At 41.9% G+C, this 19,468-nt stretch overlaps 1 protein-coding gene across 1 annotated transcript in view; it reads left to right on the top strand.

The window, feature by feature from the left end:
• The window catches only part of SF3B3 (splicing factor 3b subunit 3), a 48,706-nt gene that overhangs the window by 18,053 nt on the left and 11,185 nt on the right, over window positions 1-19,468 (top strand). Inside the window, exons 9-16 of the mRNA XM_054453766.2 lie at window positions 2-167; window positions 2,788-2,883; window positions 6,747-6,819; window positions 12,830-12,981; window positions 13,433-13,588; window positions 14,547-14,702; window positions 15,232-15,375; window positions 18,825-18,947. Of these exons, the coding sequence (XP_054309741.1) occupies window positions 2-167; window positions 2,788-2,883; window positions 6,747-6,819; window positions 12,830-12,981; window positions 13,433-13,588; window positions 14,547-14,702; window positions 15,232-15,375; window positions 18,825-18,947 (1,066 nt within the window). The remainder of the gene's footprint in view (window position 1; window positions 168-2,787; window positions 2,884-6,746; window positions 6,820-12,829; window positions 12,982-13,432; window positions 13,589-14,546; window positions 14,703-15,231; window positions 15,376-18,824; window positions 18,948-19,468) is intronic.

The raw sequence follows: 19,468 nt of genomic DNA, 5'->3' as shown, positions 1-19,468 counted from the left end.
GTTACTTATATCAAATTGCACATCTTGGAGATGATGATGAAGAACCTGAGTTTTCATCAGCCATGCCTCTGGAAGAAGGAGACACATTCTTTTTTCAGCCAAGACCACTTAAAAACCTTGTGCTGGTTGATGAGTTGGACAGCCTCTCTCCCATTCTGTTTTGCCAGGTTGGTGGGCCTTTCCAGTCCCTTCCACAATAGATCTAAAGTTAAACTGAGGTCTAGTCTAATAAATAGCTTTATTAGTATTTCCATGAACTCGCCAGTGTGTAAAGCAGTTAGAGGTAGAAGTTTGAGCACAAAAAATCATTAATAAGTCCTCGGGCTTTTTTTCCCATAATGATGAAACTCACGTTTAATGTAAAAATTCAGATCATATTCCTGTACAGCTTGAGGGGGAGGAAAAAATCAGACCATACAAGAAGTGAAAAGTAAAAGTCCTCCCCATAAACTTCTCACCCGTCTGCTCCATTGAGCCATATTGCTTATATTAACTTCTTGTGACTGCTTCTAGGTGTTTTCTCTGCATTTACAATCATGTATATGTTTATGTGTTCTATCTTTTTCTTTTTAAAATAAGTGGATTCATATACTCCACAGTATTCTGTGGTTGACCTCTTGTCATATAACAGTCTACATATAGCTGTATTTATTTAATTTTACCACAGTTCCTCTTTAAAATAGTTCTGAGACATTGGGATCAGTTGGTAACAGGAAGTTTTGAATCAAATTCTCAAGGAGGAACCTGAAGTGGCTCAGAATGGAGATTGTGTCTCTCATTGCTGGTGCTCAGTTGTGACAGCCAGGAATTTGATCATGCTGCTGTATCCTCAGTTGCCAGGGTTTGAGTAACCATTAGGGACCTCCTGTGTAGTTAATCACACTTCTGATGGGAGAGGAGTTTGTTCACTGGGTACTGGGGAAACAAGTCAGCCTTCAGACAAGTTTAATTAAACCCATCTGAAATTAATTGCTTTGTTCTTCCTTTTTGAGAAACGATTAGTCTTGAGGGCAACAGAAAATAAATGTGACTAATTTCTTTTTTTTTCTTTTTGTTTTGAGATGGAGTCTCGCTCTGTTGCCCAGGCTGGAGTGCAGTGGCGCGATCTCGGCTCACTGCAAGCTCCGCCTCCCAGGTTCACGCCATTCTCCTGCCTTAGCCTCCCTAGTAGCTGGGACTACAAGCGCTCGCCATCACGCCCAGCTAATTTTTTGTATTTTTAGTAGAGACAGGGTTTCACTGTTAACCAGCCAGGATGGTCTCGATATTCTGACCTCGTGATCCGCCCGCCTTGGTCTCCCAAAGTGCTGGGATTATAGGTGTGAGCCACCGCGCCTGGCCAAGTGTGACTAATTTCTAATTTGATTTTTAGTGATTTTTTCACCTTCATTGGAATTTGAATAAATAATGTGTGTAAATAGTTTATTCATCAAGAATAAAATTAGCCAGGCATGGTGGCTCATGCTTGTAATCCCAGCACTTTGGGAGGCCGAGGTGGGCAGATCACCTGAGGTTGGGAGTTTGAGACCAGCCTGACCAACATGGAGAAACCCCATCTCTACTAAAAAAAATACAAAATTAGCCAGGCGTGGTGGCGCATGCCTGTAATCCCAGCTACTTGGGAGGCCGAGGCAAGAGAATCGCTTGAACTTGGGAGGCGGAGGTTGCAGTGAGCCGAGATCGTGCCATTGTACTCCAGACTGGGTAACAAGAGCCAAACTCCGTCTCAAAAAAACCAAAAAACAAAAAACAAAACAAAACAAAAATGGCCAGTCGCGGTGGCTCACACCTGTAATCTCAGCACTTTGGGAGGCCGAGGCGGGTAGATGACCTTAGGTCAGGAGTTCAGGAGTTCGAGACCATCCTGGCCAACACGGTGAAACCCCGTCTCTACTAAAAATATGAAAACTAGCCAGGCATGGTAGTGGGTGCTTGTAATCCCAGCTACTTGGGAGGCTGAGGCAGGAGAATCGCTTGAACCCAGGAGATGGAGGTTGCAGTGAGCTTACACAGTGCCACTGTACTCCAACCTTGGTGACAGAGTGAGACTCTGTCTTAAAAAAAATAAAATAAATAAAATGAATGGGAAGTTAAAGTGTGTATAGCAGGGCTTCTTAACATTTCTTTCTGCCGTGGATCTTTTTGCTAGCCCGAAGCATCTGGATCCGATCTGAATAATGTTTTACTGTTTTTTTTTGTTTTTTTTTTTAAATTTTTTTTGAGACAAGAGTCTCACTCTGTCACCCAGGGTAGAGTGCAGTGGCACAGTTACGACTCACTGTGGCCTCAGCCTCCTGGGCTGAAGCGATTTTCCCGCCTCCGCCTCCTCAGTAGGTGGGACTATAGACACAAACCACCATACCCAGCTAATGAATGATATTTTTAAATGCATATGAAAATATACATAGAATCAGAATAGCAAAATATTTTTTAAAGTTGTGGAAAACAGATGTGCTTTATTGAGGTTTTATAAATAATAAGATGATACACTTAAAATGGGTGCGTTAATTTTTTTTAGGAGATTGGTGTGATGGCTGTATACCCTCCGTACTCAGATGTGCGTCTATGTTACAGTAGGCTCCATTGCTTTGCAGAGAGAGTAAAGAATTTTCATTTGAACTGTCCAGTTTGTCAAAACTACAATACAGATCATTCACCTCTTTTCACATATTGATCAACAGATAATTGTATTGGAAAGCAGCTGGATGTCTGGGATACTAGAGAATCAGAGTTGTGTTTGAAAACAGCACTGGAGACATTTTTTCCTCTAACTTTTTCTCTGTGCAGATAGCTGATCTGGCCAATGAAGATACTCCACAGTTGTATGTGGCCTGTGGTAGGGGACCCCGATCATCTCTGAGAGTCCTAAGACATGGACTTGAGGTAAGGTTGCAATTTCTAGATAATCTGCAGGGTTTGGAGGGAAGCACTGACAAAGTAGTTTATGGGTTTACTCTGATGTTGTCAAAGACATAGTTAAGGTATCTGTGAAAAAGTATGTTCTTTCTCCCTGACTTCCCCGAAGTTTATACTTCAGATTTTCTTTCTTTTTGTCGCCGAAACAGGGTCTCACTGTGTTGCCCAGGCTGGTTTGCAATGACATGATCTTGGCTCACTGCGGCCTTGACCTCTTGAGCTCAAGTGATTATGCTGCCTCAGCCTCCCAAAATGTTGATTACAGGTGTAAGCCACTGTGCCCAGCCTGTGCTTTTTTCTATTCCTCAACTTGTTAGCATGATAGCCCACATGGTCACTAGTCATGACATGGAAGCTAGGAAATCTATATGGAACATTTCACTTTCTGTATGTATCTAGTCTTAGTTAAATCAACTATATCAATGCTATATATATTTTTGTATCTTATTAAATTTATTCCTTATTATTATATGCTCTTAAATAGCATACTTTATATTTATTTATTCACTTATTTTTGAGATGGGGTCCCACTCTATCTCCCATGCTGGAGTGCAATGGTGCCATCATGGCTCACTGCAGCCTTGACCTTCCTGGGATCAGGTGATCCTCCCACCTCAGCCTCCTGAATAACTGGAGACTGCAGGCACGTGCCACACACCCAGCTAATTTTTGTATTTTTTGTAGAGGCAGAGTCTCATCATGTTGCCCTGGCTGGTCGTGAACTCCTGGGGTCAAGCAACCTGCCTGCCTTGGCTTCTCAAAGTGCTGGGATCACAGCCGTGAGCCACCGCACCTGGCCAAGTAGCATAATTTTTAGTGTTTATGCAATGTTTCACTAAAGTGGGTAGATCATAATTTATTTAGTGAATCTTTTATTGCTGGACTTCTTAGGTAATGTGGACACTAAAAGTTATCTTCTTGAATCCCATATTCTCTGTGTATCATAGTCCTAAGGTTAATGCTTTCTAGTGAGGGCCCTGAACTTGAACTTGTTAGGAATAAAATAAAAAGCTTCCTATAACAGTTTGTTTTGAGAGCTTGGGAATGGCAAACTGAGCTCTCAAAGAGGCCTGCTACCTGTTTCTGTAAATTTGTATTGGAACACACCCAAGATAATCTGGGTTTTGAATTCTGGCTCTACCACTTAATAGCTATTACTAAGTTTTTGTTTCTTCTGTAAAATGGACTTAATAATGGTACCTGCCATAAAGAATTGTGCGAATTAAATGAGTTGATAACAAACAAAGCACTTAGCTTAAGATATGGCATGAAGTGTTCAATAAATGTTAGCTGTTAACATTGCTGTTTCAGGGAATTTGAAAATGTTTTGTCTCTGCCAAAATATATTCATCAGTTCACCAAAATTTCAATGACTCAGGCCCAATTTAGAGCCATAGGTCTGGTTTTTGTTTATTTTTGTTGTTGTTGTTTTTGTTTTTGTTTTTTTGAGTGCAGTGGTGAGACCTTGCTTCACTGTAGCCTCCAACGCCCAGTCTCAAGCAAGCAGTTCTCCCACCTTAGCTTCTCGAGTAGCTGGGACTACAGGTGTGCGCCATCACGCTTGGCTAATTTATTTATTTATTTTTGGTAGAGACAGGGTCTTGCTTTTTTGCCAGGGCTGGTCTTGAACAACTGGGCTCAAGTGATCCTCCCACTTCACCCTCCCAAAGTGTTACGATTACAGGTGTGAGCCACCACGCCTGGCCAAGAGCCATTGCTCTTGATTCGTTAGTTACTTATTTCTCATTGGATCCTAGTGAGCATATGATGAAAGCTAGTGCTTTACACAAAAAATGCATATGTGCGGCTGGGCATGGTGGCTCACGCCTGTAATTCCAGCACTTTAGGAGGCTGAAGCGGCTGGATCACTCAAGGTCAGGAGTTCGAGACCAGCCTGGCCAACACGGTGAAACCCCTTCTCTACTAAAACTACAAAAATGAGCCGGGAGTGGTGGTGGGTGCCTGTAATCCCAGCTACTCAGGAGACTGAGGCAGGAGAATAGCTTGAACTGGGAGGTGGAGGTTGCAGTGAGCCGAGATCACGCCACTGTACTCCAGCCTGGGCAACAGAGTGAGACTGTCTCCAAAAAAAAATGCATATGTGCATTAACAGAAAATTTTTGTATAGTGTAAGAGATAAATGACTCAAGAATCATCATTTTTTAGTTTCCTGCTACTTCTCTCCCCACTTCAAATCTATAGACACACCTTTGTTATATATAAAAATATTTTCTGAGGCGGGCGGATCACGAGGTCAGGAGATCGAGACCATCTTGGCTAACACAGTGAAACCCCGCCTCTACTAAAAATACAAAAAGATTAGCCAGGCATGGCGGTGGGCGCCTGTAGTCCCAGCTAGTCAGGAGGCTGAGGCAGGAGAATGGCATGAACCCGGGAGGCGGAGCTTGCAGTGAGCCGAGATCGCGCCACTGCCCTCGAGCCTGGGTGACAGAGCGAGACTCCGTCTCAAAAAAAAAAAAAATTTTTTTTTTTAAATTGTTGAACGTTGTTTTATTCCTATACGTCTATTTGTTACACCTTGTTGTCTAACTAGATTGTGGTCTCAATTGAGCCAGGGTGATTGACAGTTTTACATTTGGTATAGACTATAGCATAATTGACAGCTGAATTTTATTGATGATGAAGTTCTTAGGTCTTCCTTCTAATTATACCAGTAAACTAGGAAAAGGGCTAGTCTTTCTGTGAATATACATGAGTTCTTCCTATAAGATGTGGGTTACATGCTATATATAAGTGGCTAGTTTATTGTCTCTAGATCATTTAAAAACATCTAATAATTTTAATTTTATAATGATTTTACATTTATAAAAAAATTGCAAAGATAGTACAGAGAGTTCCTGTATAACCCACACCCAGTTTTCCCCTCTAGATCATTTTGAATTTGGCTTAGATGTTTTGTTTACTCTTATGTTTGAGAACCTATAGGACATGTAGAGAATTATTCACTCTGACTTTAAGGAGCATAAAAATCTAATCAGACAGACGAAACAGTTAGTGCCTTAAGAGGTGGTGACTGATTTCTTTCTTTTTTTTGGAGACGGAGTCTTGCTCAGTCACCCAGGCTGGAGTGCAATGGTGCAATCTCAGTTCACTGCAACCTCCGCCTCCCGGATTCAAGCAATTCTCCCGCCTCAGCCTCCCGAGTAGCTGGGATTACGGCACCTGCCATCATGACTGGCTAATTTTTATATTTTTGCAGAGACAGGTTTCACCGTGTTGGCCAGCTGGTCTTGAACTCCTGACCTAAGGCGATCCACCCGCCTCAGCCTCCCAAAGTGCTGGGTTTACAGGTGTGAGCCACTGGGCCCAGCCGGTGGTGACTGATTTCTATGAGTGCTACTGTTTCTATGAGTGCTTATAGAGGGGAGAGGTGACTGCCAGCCAAGGGGATAAGGGAATAATTTTGTTAAAGGATGTGGCATTTGAATTGGTCCACATGGGATTTGGCCTTATGGGAGCTAGGGAAAGAAACGGGATGCTAATTTAGATGGCCTGATTGATTCCCAGTGATTACTGCTCTTCTGAGGATGGTCAGGGCATATTGTACTTGAAAGAAAGGGTATGGTTTTGGCTGCAGCAACTGTACCCTCTCAGACATCCTGTGACTTCTGCTTAAGACTGTCATGGGGATTGCCACTAAGAACCAGCCTGTTTGGTTCTTAGATTCTTGTTTCACTAGGTGGTTTCATCCTTTAAATACAGCATACGTTGTGAACCCTGCCTTTGAGACCTTATTTTTTGATGTGATTGTAAGCAGGTAGCTGAGTTGCATGCTCACTGGATCTGTGGCTTCCCTCTTCTCCTGTCAGGTGTCAGAAATGGCTGTTTCTGAGCTACCCGGTAACCCCAATGCTGTCTGGACAGTGCGTCGACACATTGAAGGTAAGCAGCTCTTTGCCAATGTCAAAATGAGGGTCTGGGTGCCATTGACATAGAAGGCTTAAAAGACTGCGTTCATAATACTTCTGTATCATTTCATTTAGCACCATATACCAGAAACTTTCTGGCCCAACACTGTTTTTGAGGCTCTTCCATTCAGGATGCCTTCACCTACCATTTCTTTTTGTGCAGGTGGGAAAGGGGGAACATAGGTTGGCTGTTGTATTTTAGTAGTACATAAAGGTTTCAATATCATAGAGCTGTCAAATGTGATATTGACTTTATATTCATAAAGTTACTGGTTTCATCTGTAAGAGGTATGATATGAGGGAAAGTTGTGCTTTTTCATTCTCCTTCAACTATATTCTTTTAAATTGTTTTTAAACCACACTGAAATTCAAGGTGGTGTTCTAGGAATTAAGAGATTTGGGAAAGCTTGTTAGTCTTGCTAGTGCTTAAGGAAAGCAGAGTGGAATTGAGTGGAATTCGAATTTTAGTGTGAGTAGAAAAGCGGGGATGGGGAAGGAGAAGGGAGTTTGAGCTCCTGGATGTAAATGGTCACCTGATCCTAAAACTTTGAAAGTAGTAGGAGAATGCCTAGTAGTTAGTGCAATAGCAGGGAAGTCTTGTGACAATTGAATTGCAGCCTCATAGAAAGAAAGCTCAGTCTCATTTTTCCCTTGATTCACATTGGAGCTACGTTTTTCTCTTGTTCTCTCAGGAATGTGGGATGGGTGAGTAACATCATCCTTGCCAGCAGACAGGTTTTTCAAGAAAACGGCTGTAATTCTGCCTGATATTTAGATATTCTGCCTGTATGAAACAGATTTAAGGAGTTGGGAAACATGTAGGAGGAAAACAACTTACTGTTAGTAGAATACTCATTTTTGTGGATTTAATTTTCATTGTAGGCATTTGAATCATATCCAAGTTGAGTAGAAAGGGAAAAATGTGAATAGGAAATGGGTAGGCTTATAAACTGAAGAGATAATTATTAGGCACCTGGTTTTATGTGTAGTATCTACATAGAAGTTGGTCCGTGTTGGTGTTTTACTTTGGCTTGGTGGCTTGTTGATATTAATGGCCCTTGAAAGCATTACCTAGACTGTTTGAATTAGAAACATGTTTTAAGATAACCTATTGAGTTCTTTCTTTCTTTTAACTTTTTAAATAAACTTTTTATTTTAAAACAGATTTAGGGCCAGGTGCGGTGGCTCCTGCCTGTAGTCCCAGCATATTGGGAGGCCGAGGTGGGGGGATCACCTGAGGTCAGAGTTTGAGACCAGTCTGGCCAACATGGTGAAACCCTATCTCTACTAAAAATACAAAAATTAGCTGGGCGTGGTGGTGCACACCTGTAATCCCAGCTACTTAAGGGACTGAGGCAGGAGAATCACTTGAACCTGGGAGGCGGAGGTTGCAGTGAGCTGAGATCACACCACTGCCCTCCAGCGTGGGTGACAGAGCGAGACTCCATCTCAAAAAAAGAAAAATAAAACAGATTTAGGTTTACGGAAAAGTTAACTCTCACTTTTATGAAGAAGACAGGAAGTTATAGGGGTTGAGTGTCTCAAGACACAGTCTAGGTAATGGGAACAGAATATCCTGGCTTCTGAATCTCAGTTGAATGCCCATTTTGATTAACTGCAGTGAGATTCTGTGGGTCTTGGTGGTTTCTTTCAGGATAAGTTTAGTTTTTGAGTGCCCACCATGTACTCAGTGATTAAGATAGACTCTTTGCCTCAGAGCACTTGCCATCTAAAAAAAGAAGACAAATATACAAAACTGTTGTGTGTTGTGATGTGGTGAAAGGCACAGGTACATTGCTGGGAGGGGTTAAAGGAGAGGGCATGTGTTTGAAGGTCAGGGCAGGCTCTTTAGAGGGGCAGCATTTGCTAACTTAGTGATAGGCAGTTTGTTGGATTATGGAACTTGTAGTTGGACATTTTTCTCCTTTATTAAATGTTAGAAGTCTTGGAAAGGACTATATCATGCTAAATTTTACTCTTTAGGTACTGTAATTTGGGAGTCACCTATAAATACAGGTCGGGTTCTCTTTTGCTTCACTCACTTTCCAGATACCCCAAGTTACTATTGAGTGAACATTTCTTTTGCCCGCACATGCAGCAGTCTTCCAGGCAAATACTAACCTTGGCTGGTACTTGGTGATGCACACTACCAATACCAAGCCTTTTTTTCTCTTCCACAGGTGGCTGGTGAAGGTGCTGATCACCACAGGTGTGTACCTACTGCTAGGGTCGATGTGGGGTCTTATAGTTTATCCAAGGAGAGGGACCTGCACAAAATATTGAGGCTGCCCTGATGGTGTCTTTCAGAGGGTAACTTTGCAGTTGGATGTCACTGGGCATAATAGTGCTGCACACCGTCTGCCTGTGCATCAGGTGGTCTGAGGCAGGAGTCTGCCTCTCTACTTCCTCCCACAGAATTTGTCATATATGGTTAATTTGCCTTTTACTAAGCTAAAAGAGTCTCTAGCTAGAGAACTTTAGCTTCATACTCTCATAGAGTTGTACATTCCAGTGTATTGACTGAAAGATCAGGACCGAGAGAAAGCTTTTGAGTATATTCAGGACTTGCTGAAGCAAGATAAGTATCAGATACCCTTGTCTATGAAGTGAGAGGGAGTTACTGGAGCTTCAGGTATCTGGATGGTCGCTCACTTTACCTTTTGGAGTGAGCTGCTGGTTGATCCTTAAATCCTAAGGCAACGCAAGTAGAAGAGAAAAGCATTCCCTCCTCTGGGGTCCTTAGCAGTGTTCAGACAGATGGGAGCCATGTTGAACTGAGACCTAAAGATACATTCTCATACCCTGATGGATTCTTCATTGAGGTATGAACTATTGCTTTTTCACATGAGACTTGCATTCCTTAGAAAAGGGCAGTGTGGATGGTACAGTTCCTAGTCATTTACCTTGACTAAAGCTTGGCTTTGTTCTGAACTCCAGCGTTTTTTTAAAAATAATATTTTGGGCTGGGCACGGTGGCTCACGCCTGTAATCTCAGCACTTTGGGAGGCTGAGGTGGGTGGATCACCTGAGGTTGGGAATTTGAGACCAGCCTGACCAATATGGAGAAACCCTGTCTCTACTAAAAATATAAAATTAGCTGGGCGTGGTGGCACATGCCTGTAATCCCAGCTACTAGAGAGGCTGAGGCAGGAGAATCGCTTGAACCTGGGAGGCGGAGGTTGCAGTGAGCTGAGATCGCGCCATTGTACTCTAGCCTGGGCAACCAGAGTGAAACTCTCTCCAAAAAAAAAAAATAATAATAAATTTTTATAGAATTGGGGTCTTGTTATGTTGCCCAGGCTGGTCTTGAGCTCCTGAATTCAAATGATCCTCCCTCCCCAGTCTCCCAAAGTGCTTGAACCACCGTGCCCAGCTTGGACTCCAACTTTTAATTTGCACTCACTCTAGTACATAAGAGTTAACCTACTGCAAGTCTTTTTCACTGTAGAAGGAAGGGGTAGAAGTTACAATGTGCTTGGTATTCACAGGGCAGTGTTTATTTTGAGGAAGTCTGTGATGTAAAGCAGCTTTGAGACGTTGTTGGCTCTCCCACTTGTTGAATTGTCTAGCAAAAGTATGACCCTATTTAAGTTCACTGAGCATTTATTCTCTTTTATGTTTGAGTAGTCTGAAGTCTTGGTCGAAGGAAAGGCACTCCTCCTCCCTTCCTTGCCCCATTCTCTCCCATGGAAGTCAAAAGTTGTATGGTCTGTCTTTTGGAAGGTCACCTTTTCCCCTTGGTGAAGATCTGAGACCAGAAATCCTGGCCAGTTACAGCCTTTTGTTGTTTGGCTTTAATTTGCTTTGACACAGCTTTTAGGGTTATTAGGTTTCAGTAATGAGAACGTGGGAAATGATACTGTATTCATATAATATTAAAATTAACTTATTTTTACACAACAAAAATTTCCAGTACAAAAACTGAGAACTGGAGTAAAGGTTCCAAACTTGGTGTTATGTAGAGATGGATTTTGGTTTTGTTGTAAGCTACTGAGACATCCATTTCAGAGATAACCGTGTCCTTACTTGTTTTATGATAGTGAGTAGTGCTTAGTCTTACAAAGCCATCTTATAAGACGTTTCCAAAGCATTTGATATATGTTGACAGTTCTAGCAAAATAACCAAAAACCAAGTATCTTCTTGTCCAGTATTATTCCTTATGATTTGGAAATTGAACCTTTACTCTGTGGATTCCTGGTCTAACCATTATAGCATGCCCATTGGGAAAGATCTTTAATCCTTGTTTTTCAGCCACCACGGTAGGTACATATATATGCAATATTAACTGAAACAAAAGTTTCACAAAACAGTAATTTTCCTACTATATATGAAGCAACTTCATAAATTACATTTATTTCTGTTATGAAGTGCCTATTGTGCAACACATTAAATTGATTTTATTGTCCTGCTAATAGGGTGGAACACTACTGTAGGCCATGCCAATGATACATCTTTTTTGTTTGTTTTGAGACAGTCTCATTCTGTCGCCCAGGCTGGAGTGCAGTGGGGCGATCTCAGCTCACTGTGGCCTCCTCCTCCCGGGTTCAGGCAATTCTCCTGCTCAGCCTCCCGAGTAGTTGGAATTACAGGCACCCACCACCACACCCAGCTAATTTTTGTATTTTATTTTATTTATTTTTTAGTAGAGACGGGGTTTCACCCTGTTGGCCAGGCTGGTTTCTAACTCCTGACCTCAGGTGATCCACCCACCTTGGCCTCCCAAAGTGCTGGGATTACAGGCATGAGCCATCATGCCTGGTCGAATGATGCATCTTCACTTGACCCCTGCTTCTGTAAAGAATGCTGATTCTGCAGAACTGATCTTGTAACCTTAATCTAGCTGAACCTCATTTGAAGTCATCAGAACCAAAAGTATGCCCTTCATGTGGGTGGGTGGACCAGCCCTGTGGCATTGAGCTTTTGACAAGTGCTTAGGCAGACAGGGTCCTATAGCTGCTACTGCTAGGAGTGAGGCAGCCACTACATTGTGTGGTGCCTTGTCTTGTTCTGTCCTTTTTTTTTTTTTTACCTGATTTCTGGTTAAGGGGGTGTTAATACAAAAATTCAAATGTAAACTAGGAAAATCTCAACTCTTTAAAAAAATTAGCATGCCTTTAGTCAACATTTATCAAGCTTTATGCCAAACATTGTACTGGATGGGGACACTTGCAGAAGCTGTTGTATGTTGTAGGGTGAGATACTTGGAAAATAGATGGCCTTTATGGGATCTGCAGAAGAAACTTTGAGGGTTTCTGGTATACCTCAAGTCCTCTGACTTCCTTGAGAAACTCATTAGTGTTTATTCAACTACATTTAATTAGAAAAAGCAAATTCTAATAGAATTGCTCATGACCACAGGATTGTTCTGTTTCTAAACGTGAAAAACCAGAGAGGTCACGGAGTAACATATAAACAACCCCCGCCCTCCATTTCCTGGTTATCTAGTTTTCTTACATCATTCCCATTGGGACTAGGATTCTCAGCTTCCACCTCTAGAATGAGTTAGTCTCACAGAGGCTTAAGTAATCTCTTTTATTCATTAGAGCTTGTGTTCATTTCTACATAAGCTTCTTTTGGAAGAAGTTAGGGGTCTTTCCTAGTTAGGAGTATCTCTTCTTAGGAAGGGGTTGTGTGATTGACAACTGGCACAAATAAATGAAGCTCTAGCTCAGTATGTTCATGTATCAATATTGTAGTATTTAAAATGTCCTCATGTCTCCGATTCCCTTGCTTTGTCCTCTCACTTCTTTAGCAGATGTCTCAAGAAAATATTGAGGAAGCAGGGTATATCTGTAGGCTCTTATGACCCCTAGTTTTCTTCTGGATCATCTTGCTCTGTGTGCATGTGTATGTGTGTATGTGTGTAATAACTACACATAGAAGAAGTGCCTTGGAAGGTTTCTGAAGAGAACTGTTAGTGTTTCATTTGGCTTTGTAATTCTAATGAGTTCTTATCTAACCAACTCCCTTCTTTTTTTTTCAGATGAGTTTGATGCCTACATCATTGTGTCTTTCGTGAATGCCACCCTGGTGTTGTCCATTGGAGAAACTGTAGAAGAAGTGACTGACTCCGGGTTCCTGGGGACCACCCCGACCTTGTCCTGCTCCTTATTAGGAGATGATGCCTTGGTGCAGGTGAGGGTTCTCAAAGCTTACCTGCTTGGCCTGCTTTGTTCTTTCTTGGCCTTCATTGTGATTCAGGCTGCTGTGTTCATGTCTCTTCACCCTCACCTTCCAGCAAGCCTTAGAGAGGGAACATATGATTTGGGCACATAACATCCCTCTCTGTGTTTGCCATTTTTCTGTTACAGAGCCACATCACTGCAGCTTTCATCTCTAATAAAGATCTTTATAAGTGTTTTGTTAATAAGCTTTGAACTTCTTTGAAGTGGACACTGCAAAACATGAACTATTTAAAAGTTGACCTTGCCTGGGGCCTACTAACTCTTTTGTCATTGATTCAACTGGTGCCTCAAATGCAGTTGCCCCAGGTCTGATTGTAGTGACAGATCTGATAGATGTGAGGGTCATTCTGAGTGATGAATCAAATTGTTAAAGTCAGGTTTCTTTCTGTTACTGACTCTAGGTCTATCCAGATGGCATTCGGCACATACGAGCAGACAAGAGAGTCAATGAGTGGAAGACCCCTGGAAAGAAAACAATTGTGAAGTGTGCAGTGAACCAGCGACAAGTGGTGATTGCCCTGACAGGAGGAGAGCTGGTCTATTTCGAGATGGATCCTGTATGTTATTTTATCATTCATTGTGGGACTTAATGTAGGGTCCAGAGGGAAAGATGGGCATTGTAGTCTAGTCATTTAGATGACAGTATGGTGAAACCCCGTCTCTACTAAAAATATAAAAATTAGCTGGGCATGGTGGCGCGCACCTGTAGTCCTAGCTACTCAGGAGGCGGAGGCAGGAGAATTGCTTGAACCCGGGAAGCGGAGGTTGCGGTGAGCTGAGATCGCGCCACTGCACTCCAGCCTGGCGACAGAGCAAGACTCTGTCTCAAAAAAAAAAGCGAGCTGGAGTGACAGTGTTTACAAACCAGTTTGTCCCCTTACAGAGATGGGGAAAAAGGGTAATTTGATGTCTAATTCTAGGTAGAGTTATGAAATCCCCTCTTAGCAGTGAAACACTTGCTCCTCCTGCATTTCACTCTCTACTTTTGCAACAAATATTTGGCATAGATTTAATTTCTGCAGTCTGAATCCACTTCAGAAAACTTCTATATGGAAGGATGTTCAGTACACTTAATTCTCTTGTTCTTGGGAGGTCTCTAGTGTGGCCAAATTTGTAGCCTGCCTGTACCTTTGGTTGAGATTTCTCTGTCTTTAACCATATTTGAATTCCTTTCACCCAGAGTATTCTTGTAAAACACAGACAGTTTTATATATCTCCATTTCCTGAGAACAAAGTTGGCTCAGAAAATTTGTGGCACATTGACCTTGTCAAAGGTCTGTTCATTCTCTTATTGATGGAAGATACTCATTTTGCTTGCTGTGAGCCTGTTAAATTCAGTCTTGAGAACTCAGGTAGAGAAATTCTTGTCATTTACTATAGTAAGAGGAGTGAGAGGAAGCAGAACAAAATACAACAGCCCTCCTTCATTCTCTGGATCCAGGGTTTTGGAGTGAATTGGAGCATCTACACCCATCCCTTTGTAGTTTTGACCTCACTGTGTCTTTCCTTCTGTAGTCAGGACAGCTGAATGAGTACACAGAACGGAAGGAGATGTCAGCAGATGTGGTGTGCATGAGTCTGGCCAATGTGCCCCCTGGAGAGCAGCGGTCTCGCTTCCTGGCTGTGGGGCTTGTGGACAACACTGTCAGAATCATCTCCCTGGATCCCTCAGTGAGTGACACTCTGAGCTTCAAGGATCGTCTGGTTGGAACCTGAGCATCTGGCCCACTCCTGATGTCTGTCCCTGAGATCAGCTGGGTTAGACCCCAGAATCCGTACCTGCTGCTTCTCTTGTCACTGCAGTGTGTTTCAGGAGTTTCCTGTTGTCGTTTAAGGATATGATCTGAGACTACAGAAATGTTTCTGTGGCTTAAGCCTCAACTCCCTTTTTTTAGTTAACAACCAAGGCTGCATAAATTTGACTTGCTGCAGGACCCTAGGTGACTTTTCGGGAGCTGTGCTTTGCTTAATTACCTTTGCCATTATCTTCTTTGACAAAAGGAGGCAAGCGTGATCTTCCTGAAGCTTATTCTGAAATTGGATGTAACTAATAACTCAATACTCTCTTAGAACTCACTCCCTGGGTTTTTTCTGTGCATAAGGAAGTACTTTTTCAATCCTAGAATTAGATTCCTCTGGGTATGTTTTTTTCCTAAAATTGTCATTTTCTGTGTTTTTATGATTTTTCTCTCCCTCTCAGGACTGTTTGCAACCTCTAAGCATGCAGGCTCTCCCAGCCCAGCCTGAGTCCTTGTGTATCGTGGAAATGGGTGGGACTGAGAAGCAGGATGAGCTGGGTGAGAGGGGCTCGATTGGCTTCCTATACCTGAATATTGGGCTACAGGTAAGAGATCCAGAGGCCCACATTGTGGACATCAGGCCTTCTGTATGTTTCACACACTCCTTTGTTTGATAACAGGGATTTTCTCTGCCCATGGTTTCAGATCCTCACCTTATGAAAAGTGAACAGTGTCACTCTGGGTTCCACTTTTCTCAGCTCTTTAATTCGAACAAATCAGGCTGAGAAAGAAATATTTTGATAAAGAGTCTTCACATCTGATAAATGCTTTTTAATAGCTACTCTAAGTCAGAACTGGATGGGTTCCCGAAGGATCAACTGTAGTTCCCACTACTCACTAGTTTCAAAAGCAGAAACGAATACCTCTCATAATTGGCTTCATTAGCAATAAAGGACCCCTAAATGTTCCCTGTTGTCAAAGTTGCTGAGCTCTTTGTGCCATGAAGAAAAGGTGTGCTTTGACACTAAGATAGTGTCAGGATTCTTGATCATATGCTTTTCATTTTCCTTAATGATTATTGACTCAGACATCTAAGTAATCTAGCCCAGGTACTTTTTGCTTTTTAATTTTACTTCCTAATTTAGAAATCTCAAACATAGCCAGAAGTTAGAGAGATGATACAGTGAACTTCCATGTACCCAGTTTTTTGGGGGGAGGGTTGTTGTTATTATTTATTTTTTTTTTTAGTTTTTTTCTTTTGTTGGATTTTTATGGGCTGCCACATGGGTTTTCTATTTTTTTCTTTTTTAGTTTTAACAGCTATCAGCAACATTCTGCTGTTCTTATTTTATCTTTTCCCTGGACTATTTTAAAGCAAATCCAAGATCTATCATTTCATCTATAAATACTTGATAATGTAGTTCCAACAGATGTCTGTTTTTGTAAGATACTAGTATTATCATGCTCAGCAAAATATAACAATAGTTCCTTATTACCATGTTCCAGTTTTCCCTGTTCTTCTTTCCCCCAATGTGGCTTTATAGTTGGTTGTGCTCAGGACCTCAGCATAGCAGTCTATGCTTTTTCCATTTGCTTCATCTTTCTTTTTATGTCTCTTAAACTGTCCTACCCCATTTTGAAGCATTACAAATCAGATCATTTGTCTTGTAGAATTTCCCACCTTCTGGACTTAATAAAGTCATTCCTTATGTGTTCAATGTTCCTGTATCCTCTGTATCAAGCTGGTGGGTAGAGTTAGACCATGCTGTCCATTAGAAATGTAAGGTGAACTACAGGTGTAATTTAAATTTTCTAATAGCCACAAACAGGAAAAAAGTGATTTTAATGTTTTTTTTTTCTTTTTTTTAAAAAAAAAAAATAGAGATAGGGTCTCGCTGTGTTGCTCAGACTGGTCTTGAACTCCTGGCCTCAAGTGATCCTCCTACATTGGCCTCCAAAAGTGCTGGTGGGAATGTGCAGGCATGAACCACCATGCCTGGCCAGTTTTAATGTTTTATTAACTCTGTATATCTAAAATCATTCTAAGATGTAGTTAATATAAAAATTGCTGAGCTATTTTACCTTTTTTTCTCTCTCTTTTTTTTAAACCAAGTCTGAAATCTGGTATTTGGCACTTTACACTTAACAGTCTTAGTTCTCTTTAAAATTTATATATCTTTATTTTTAAAAATTTCTTCCTTGAGACAGTCTTGCTCTGTTGCCCAGGCTGGAGTTCAGTGGTGTGATCTCAGCTCACTGCAGCCTCTGCCTCCTGGATTCAAGCAATTCTCATGCCTCAGCCTCCTGAGTAGCTGGGATTATGGTGTGCACCACTACGCCCGGCTAATTTTTCTTCTTTCTAGTAGAGATGGGGTTTTGCCATGTTGCTCAGGCTGGTCTTGAACTCCTGAGCTCAAGCGATCCACCCGCCTTGGCCTCCCAAAGGGCTGGGATTACAGGTGTGAGACACCATGCCTGGTCCTGTCTCAGTTCTGACTAGCCACATGTGGCTTGGGGTAGCTATAGTATCGGATATTGCAGAAGAAGAAGTTGGTTAGATTCAGATTTAATTATTGGGGGAGGGGGACAGGAATACTTAATAGGTGGTGCTGTTTACTCCTGTTGCATCACGTCAGGAGGTGTGTAATGTCTGGTTGTCCCACTCACAGTGATGTTGGGATGTTTATCTATATCTGTTAAAGTTCCCATCAACACTTCACTTACAGCTATTATACACATTGCCTAGGTTCATTCTTTCATTAGTGGTTGGAAAATGATTTATTTCTTTTTGGATTTAATTAGTTGGAATTCTAAAGACAAAATTTGCATCATTTCTTTGCTTACTGTAAGTACGGTTCATACAGGAACCGTACTTTTTTTCCCATTGTTCACCTGTTTTCAGAGTAAGGAGTGATGGCCACAGCACTGCCTTCAGTGGGGCCCAGTAAAGTGGGTTTTTTGCTGTTTTTTAGAGTAACATTGGTCAGGTGCTGTGGCTCACACCTGTAATCCCAGCACTTTGAGAGGCTGAGGTATGTGGATTGCTTGAGCTCAGGAGTTGGAGACTAGCCTGGGCAACATGGCGAAACCTCATTTCCACCAAAAATACAAAAAATAGTTGGGAATGGTGGCTCATGCCTGTAGTCCCAGCTACTTGGGAAGCTGAAGTGGGAGGATTGCTTGAGCCTGGGAGGTGGAGGCTGCAGTGAGCCAAGATTGTGGCACTGTACTTCAGCCTGGATGACAGAGGGAGACCCTGTCTCAATAAATAAATAAAAATGTAAAAAAAATAGAGTAACATCATAAACTTGTGGATTTTTATACATTTGTGCTGAAAACTCCTCTTTTTTTTTTTTTTTTTTTTTTTTAAACAGAGACAGAGTCTCGCTATGTTGGCCAGGTTAGTCTTGAGCTCTTGGCCTCAAGCAGTCGTCCTTCCTTGGCTTCCACAGTGCTGTGATTACAGATGTGAGCCACCTCACCTGGCTTCTTTTTTTTTGAGGGGGGCGGGGGATGGTAAATTGACTCATTCTAGAAAAGTGGCAATTTCTATTTGAGGTTAGTTCCTTTGTCCTTTTAACATGACCCTACTATTTGTAGGAGTTTCTTTGCCTTGTTGCACAATAAAGTATCCCCCCATGTGTCTGGAACGTTCTTGCCCCTGCCCCAAACTAGTCATTCCTTTTAGGAACCTTGTTCCTTTAAGAGGAAATGCTGTTTAGGGACCATGGTCTTTGTGGTTATTTAATTATTTATTTGAAATATACAGTAGTGAAGAAGGATTTAACATACATGGTAAAAAGAACTATTAAGATATAGTGAAAAATAAGTGTGTTTTTACTTAGTAGATGCTCCATAACTTTGAATGATTAAGTGATTTAGTGAGAGAATGAATGAATGAATGGCTATCTGATTATTAGGATCTTTTTTAAACAACCAAGTCATTTCTTTCTATCTGCTCTAATTTCTTATATGAAGTAGCCAAGGGAGAGGTTTTCCCATCATAGCTGATAAGTTTCCATAAGGCTTCACCTGCTCCTCTCCTTTTGATTAGAACGGTGTGCTGCTGAGGACTGTCTTGGACCCTGTCACTGGGGATTTGTCTGACACTCGCACTCGGTACCTGGGGTCCCGTCCTGTGAAGCTCTTCCGAGTCCGAATGCAAGGCCAGGAGGCAGTAAGTAATGAAGGTTGGGGACAGGCAACATGTTTGGGATTTTAGTGGCACCATCTGAGAACAATCTTTGCTGTAAGCTTTACTTTCACTAATTTACCACTCCATCTTGATTGGTTTCCTTCATGTGAGAAGTCCTGAGTTTCCTAACCTAGAGCTTCCTCACTGGGGCTCCATGGCACCATGTCATGATTTGGTTATAGCTGGGTAGAGATATCGATCCCTTTAGCCCTCTGGCTGGTCAAATAGGGCTGGAAACTTCCCCTCTAGGACACCACTAGCTATGAGAATTCTCAGGTTTTATCCCAGTCTTAGATCAGTGTCAAGTTTACTACGTAATGTGAAAGAGTTTGGGAAACATCCTTTGTAGTTAAGAATGTTAGTGTTTCTGGGCACTGTGCTAATTGATTACATTTAATTCTTTTTTTTTTTTTTGAGATGGAGTCTCACTCTGTCGCCCAGGCTGGAATGCAGTGGTGCAAGCTTGGCTCACTGCAGCCTCCGCCTCCCAGGTTCAAGCGATT

This window comes from Pongo pygmaeus, chromosome 18, assembly GCF_028885625.2.
Source record: "Pongo pygmaeus isolate AG05252 chromosome 18, NHGRI_mPonPyg2-v2.0_pri, whole genome shotgun sequence".
Classification (NCBI taxonomy): domain Eukaryota; kingdom Metazoa; phylum Chordata; class Mammalia; order Primates; family Hominidae; genus Pongo; species Pongo pygmaeus.
The sequence above is the reverse complement of the archived record's forward strand: the minus strand, read 5'-3'. Positions and strand labels throughout refer to the sequence as shown.